The sequence below is a fragment of the Lasioglossum baleicum genome, chromosome 1, assembly GCF_051020765.1.
Source record: "Lasioglossum baleicum chromosome 1, iyLasBale1, whole genome shotgun sequence".
Lineage (NCBI taxonomy): Eukaryota > Metazoa > Arthropoda > Insecta > Hymenoptera > Halictidae > Lasioglossum > Lasioglossum baleicum.
In genome coordinates this window covers 4,162,429-4,168,488 of record NC_134929.1, presented here as the reverse complement: position 1 = coordinate 4,168,488, position 6,060 = coordinate 4,162,429, and the positions used below count along the sequence as shown (strand labels likewise).

Here is a 6,060-nt window from a genome sequence, read left to right as displayed (position 1 = left end):
ACTAAAAATGATATTTCATTGTTAACTGATCATAATAAACTATAATCAAGTATAGTCACGTCAATTGTACGTTTATTCACCCAGAGTATATAGTTCATGAATGGAACAGCGTTCACGATTCATGTAACCAAATTTGGATTTGTATTGATAATTGTTAGGGCTGTAAGAATAGATATACAGTTGACGAGATGTTGTGTTCTTGTTGCATAAATGGGAATGCATTTCAAAGTGGGTTCTTTTTTCAAAACAAAAGATATTAATTTCAATGAATTTTATTTTTAACAATACAAGAGAGTTATACATATCCATACATTTACAAGTTTTATGCGTATTAATTTAAGGTATCTTTGGAATGTACGTATCACCCGCAGCGACGACATGAATATTAAGTGGAGAGAAATCAATTATTTGTGTTTGAAGAATAAAGCCCCAAGAATCTGATGATGAAATTAAATATGCGTAATAATGATCGACAAATGTTATAATCTTTAAAATCTTGAAAACGAAGTAAACTTTACGATAAGAATCAGTCAAAATATATTTTATTTGGCCAACACGGTCACTTTCATTTATTTTAATTACCATATGTGGTTTATATTTTGTACCGTTAATTTGTGCCCAAGACACAGCCTTTAAGCTTGTAACTAACTCTGTAGGTATGACTGATTTAAAATCATCATAATCTTTTACATTTTTTAATATATCGCACATAGTAGGCCCTACATCAAGACGCTGACAGAAACCTTTGCGAGAAATAAATCTGTAATTAAGAAGTAATTGCTGCTTAATCGCTAATGTATATGATGGGTTACATCGAGATGTTATAACTTTAGCAGTTGCTTTCAATTCTTTATGTTTTGCTTCGAATCGGGCACTTGACATATACTTTATAGGACCTGTGGTTCGCATAATGCGCGGATAATGTAGTAATATATGATGCTTGAATTTTAATTGTTCCTGAAATACTTGACAATAGAGTTTGTGGTGTTCCGTTATTAATTTAGTCAACGTGTCAATGTTTTTTTCATTTACTTTGCGACACATGACAATTGAAACTATTTTGCGAAGAAATATATAAATTTCCCACACTTCATGTTTTTTTGGGACCAGGTCGCCAATCAGTAAACCAAAATAATAAAACAAACATGCCATCTCAGATGCTGAACAAATTATGTATCCCTTTTTTAAAGAATCTGCCGATATAAGAGTTGGAGTGTTTTGAGATTCTTGGGATCCATAATCAAAGAAACGAATTCGATGATTTAATATTTCGAGTGAAAATATTTTTTCATCGACAATAAACCTTTTCAATATTTTTCCAATTTCATAGCGGCAAATTCCTTCAAAAATGTCGTGCATTGGGTCAACTGAAATATTTATTACAGCGTGGAAATTTTTGATCGAATTAAAAGTACACTCTTCGTAAACACCTTTATCGAGGTTTTTTGCATTTCTTTCGTAATTTTCAATTGTTCGTATTAATTGAACATCTTCAACGACTTGTGATCGTTGCATCTTTTTATCAGCTTCGCAAATTCGACACGAAAAATTGCAGTTAAAGCTCTTGCTGAAGCCGAGGATCGTATTAAGACCCAAATTGTCACCAAGAATATGCAATAAAACAAAATTAATTTTCTTTTTCGTGTTTTTTATAGAAATTGTAATACCAGTCGTTTCGAGTTCTTTCAATTGTTCCACAATATTAAAGAATATTGACTTATTCTCACACTGTTTATGGTCTTCAGAATTATGCAATTGTACAAGAAATATATTCTCAAGCTGACTGGCGTATTGCTCAGGAATACAGCCAATAGTGCAATACACCACGCCAAGTTTATGCAATCCTCGATGGGTTCCCAGTGGGTTGTTTATTTGTAAGTCATCATAATACAGTATTAACGGTAAAACGACGTTATCGTATTGTTGCTCGATCGACTGCCACAATTCACCTTGCAAGTATGAAGTAAACGATTTTGTGCGTTTTGCATTTTCCACGTAAGATATAAAACAATCATAAACCCCCGGTAGCTCTAAAATATTTTGCAATATGGTTTTCAGTGGTATAACACTGATGTTTAGATATTTAGTACACATCTGACGTTTATTATTTACTCGTCTCGAAGCTAATGTCATATTAATTGGAACATTTATCGGTTCGACGTAGGAACCAATTTGTTTAAAATATTGTAAAGTTCTATACTCGGTCGAAAACTCTTTGAAAGCTTGTTCAACGACATGAAACATGGATAGTAAATCTTCGTCTGTAGACGATGACGTGGCCTGATATTTTTCTCGAAGATCGGTTACAAATTTGAAAAGTTCGGTTACCGATTTAATATTTTCGTCAGCAAATAAACGTGTCAAAGAAAGATTTGAGTATAGATTTGCTACGTATGAACCAATTGCTGCACTTACACGATCTGCGAATTCGGGGACTGTATTTGACTGTATTTGATCACTGTCATTGTGTGAACTGTAACAGTTTGATGTTGATTCTGTAAGAATCGCTACTGAGTAACAGTCTTTTTCATTCTCCGATATCGCATCATTATTCTGTGCAACAATGTCGGTACAGTTATCCACGCTATGCACCCTTACCAAGTGTTTAAAAAAACTATATATGTCAGTGAATTTTCGAGAGCAAAATTTTTGATGACACACAAATGTAGATATTGATTTTGAAAAATGTTTTGCTTTGCAATGTCTTTTTAAAGACTGCAAATTTGATACTGATTCAATGCAAAAGGGACAGTAATACATGTTGATGTAATTTATAGCACGCCTCGAACCAAAAATCAGGATATTTCTATGTACGAATATTGCGCGTCTTGGGGAAAAAAATTCTCTTTCGGAACAATCACTTAAAAATAACAGTGCAGAATTGACAGAAATACGTAAGAAATTACTCGTACTTCATTACGAAATGCAAATTAGAATATCATCGAGCACAAAAATATATTTAAGAAAAAAAATCAATATTTTATTATTTCAAATTAGAACGTGAGTAAGCTATAAAAAACTTCGCAAGAAGGCGAATTGAAAAAATTGATAAACTATTTTCCTAGTAAGGATATTGCGTATTTGGTCCAAATAAACAAATTTTTTTATCAGTTAAAAAATGTAAACAAAAAATAGAGAATTTTATCGAAAACCACGCAAGACTCAAATGTCGCATGAATCACTACTACATGTATTTCATTAACAAAATCAGAATATTTTGTGAACAAATATATAGAAAAGAAAATAATCATGAGAGTTTATACAATAGAAATTAAAGGATAATATAAAAATACACAAATTTTGTGCGGGTAAAAATCTTTGAAGAAAAATCATAAAATTAGCTTGCAAAATATCTTCGATCCGAGTAACATGTGAATTGAAAAAGACCATACTCTCTTTTGAAAGGCTATTCGTGTTTTTTCACGCAACTTCTTCAACGTCGCGAAGGGCCGTTAATACGTCGATTATGTAGCCTATTGGACGATCAAATTTAGTCTCAAGCTTATACAACTGACGTTGAATCAAGTACCACAAATGATGACTTTCCGATGGATAGGAAATATTGAAGACGTGAAATGTCTTAAAGCAGACGTCTATCGCGTCAAAGGCTGTCGGAACTTTGTACAAAACTTCGTCTACGGATACGTAAAAAGCTTCAATACTGCCAAGGGACGGTCCTACCGCAATTATGTAAGGTTGTACCGTTAATTTGCGCAAGCTCATGGCTTCAATGCGATCGCTGCGTGCATTGGCTATGTCGGCTGCAGTTTGAACATGTACGACGAAGCTTTCCTCTGCTTCTTTCATTGAAGGTTTCCAATGTTCCTTTTTGGTTCGAACTCTGCCTCTCGGTGGAATCATGTACGGGAGGAGGATCATTTGGGCGATAGCTTTGTCATCTAAGAAAAATGTGAAATAGTGAATATAATAATATTTGAAATGTAGATTGTTTTTTCATTTATACAAATTTTTCACCGTGAAAATAATTTTTGAGACAACATAAATAGTGTGACATCGGGGGGATGACAAAATTAAAAATCTTACCTTCATTGTCGATTCTATCCAATATGGCTAGAATTTCCTTTGCGCGCTCAATTTTATTATTTTTTTGTATCGGACATACTTTGAGAAGACTGAAAATAAATCGCGGCCACTGATCTGCGATACTGATAACCGAATCGGGTTCCCACGCCGCGAAGTCGTTTTTTATCAAATTCCAAGCTTCTGGGTGATGCAGTACACGCCATTTATTGAAGATATTTGTTAATTTTTCAGTCGTGCCTGCGATGAATTCTTTTTTTCTTAGGCGATTCGTAACTTCCCAATGCGTTTTAACAAGATTCCATGGTTCATTATTTTTTTGCAACCACTCGACACTTTGGGCGACCACTTCTGATGTACCTATAAAATATATAACAAATTTTAATTAATTTCTTATAAAATAATTAATAAAATGAAAATACTTAACAATAAATATTTGATACCTTTGGAAGGTTCGTTCTGGTTTCCTAACTGCCGTTTCACATCTTCGGATTCTGTAAAGTATTTCAATCGCTGCATGCGATTTCTATATTTTTCAACAAGTTTTCCACTGGCAGATCTCGACTTATTGTTCGCAGAATTTTTTTTTGAAACAGGAGGGACATAATAGCTGTGAATATCTTCTTTTGGGAAAACTTTTACTATGTCTGCCGCCAAATGGTAAAAATCGTTGCTTCTTAATTGTCTAAAATAATTTTTTATTTTACCATACCTTTTAAATGAAAATTTAATCTGCAATTTACTGAAAAAGCAATACGAAATTAAATTTTAAAAAATTACCCTGTGGAACGGTTCATGAGGGAATCGACTAGTAATTCTAACAGGTCATTTCTAACACGGCGAGGTAGCGATTTTTCTTTAAAATTATTGAGAATCGTTCGACCACATCGGCTTGATAATAATATTTTTTCGACATCAGAATGAATAGCCCGTTCAAAATTTTTCCTTTTTAAGGTATTTTCTTTTGTTTCTACAGAGCTGCCGTCGTCGCTCTCTTGTTTATTAGATTCAATAATCGATTCATCTGAATCGCTGACTGTTTCTCTCACTTGTTTTTCACATTTTTTTACTTTCTAGAAAAAAACGATTAGAACAAATAGAAATACCAATCCAAAATATAGAAATACAAATAGAAATAAAAGGAAGAAAAAATGAAAAAAGGATGAAAAAATTACGCGCCTCGTGGGGTTATTTAGATTAATAATACGAAAAAACATAATCGATAAACCGTACCTTTCTTTCAACTGTCCCGAAGTGCTCGTCTCTTCGTCGTTGAAATAGCAAACGAGTACCGATATGCGGAATTAATTCCTTCAATAATTCCGGCGTCAAATCCTCGATTATCTCAGGCGTAATTCCGTGTTCTGTAATAAGTGGACAAAAAATTCAAAACTGTTGACTAAGTATAATCAAATTCAAATTACACACTTTACCTTGAAATTTGTCTATCGTTGATTGGTCGAGTCCCCACTTTTTAAGGATATTCTGAATATCCATTGCCATGCGTAATTTCTGATGTAAAACGTGTCGACTTTGTTTTAAAACTGTCGAAGAAACGCGTTCGCTGCCGGCAAAGAAACACTGGCCAGGCTTGTGCGAGAACCCGAAATCACGAGTTCGAGTTGGGTCAGGAATTCTCGGGCGAAAACAGGCGAGAACTGTCGGGCTCCCGAACGTTTGATACGCTTTTGTTTCTCCGGCTGCCTATGTCTCTTCCACGGTGGAATTCGAGAATTCCTGACCCAACTCGAACTCGTGATTTCGGGTTCTCGCACAAGCCTGCACAAGCCTGGCCAGTCAGTGTTCCGATTGAAGCAAGCGTAACTCGCGCATGCGCGGCAATTTCAGCCTCAGTAGCGTAACTATTTCGATGAAATCGGGTAGCTTGAGCACCCCGCAGACTTTTATAATTGAAACTTATTCTTTATTTTGAGGATGGGATAGGGAAAGAGCACTGCAATAACTACGCAAAAGAATACATAATCGTCTCTCGTCCATCAGTCGTCCCGCCAATAACAC

The 6,060-nt window shown here is 34.6% G+C and overlaps 1 protein-coding gene across 1 annotated transcript; it reads right to left on the bottom strand.

Moving 5' to 3' along the window:
- Window positions 1-295: 295 nt before the first annotated feature.
- Window positions 296-5,824, bottom strand: LOC143208808 (uncharacterized). The gene is made up of 6 exons (XM_076423652.1): window positions 5,475-5,824; window positions 5,275-5,405; window positions 4,822-5,114; window positions 4,485-4,726; window positions 4,045-4,401; window positions 296-3,899 (listed from the first exon to the last, which is right to left on the bottom strand). The coding sequence occupies exons 1-6, from the start codon at window positions 5,542-5,544 to the stop codon at window positions 3,421-3,423; spliced, it is 1,572 nt and encodes a 523-aa protein (XP_076279767.1). The 5' UTR covers window positions 5,545-5,824; the 3' UTR covers window positions 296-3,420.
- Between the last annotated feature and the right edge of the window lie 236 nt (window positions 5,825-6,060).

Excerpts from the sequence above, each read along its gene's own strand:
- LOC143208808 (XM_076423652.1), bottom strand. The coding sequence starts at position 5,544 with ATGGCAATGGATATTCAGAATATCCTTAAAAAGTGGGGACTCGACCAA. Across the intron at positions 5,115-5,274 it reads TCGGGACAGTTGAAAGAAAG|AAAGTAAAAAAATGTGAAAA; the intron begins GTACGGTTTATC and ends GTTTTTTTCTAG. Across the intron at positions 4,727-4,821 it reads CTCATGAACCGTTCCACAGG|ACAATTAAGAAGCAACGATT; the intron begins GTAATTTTTTAA and ends AAATTATTTTAG.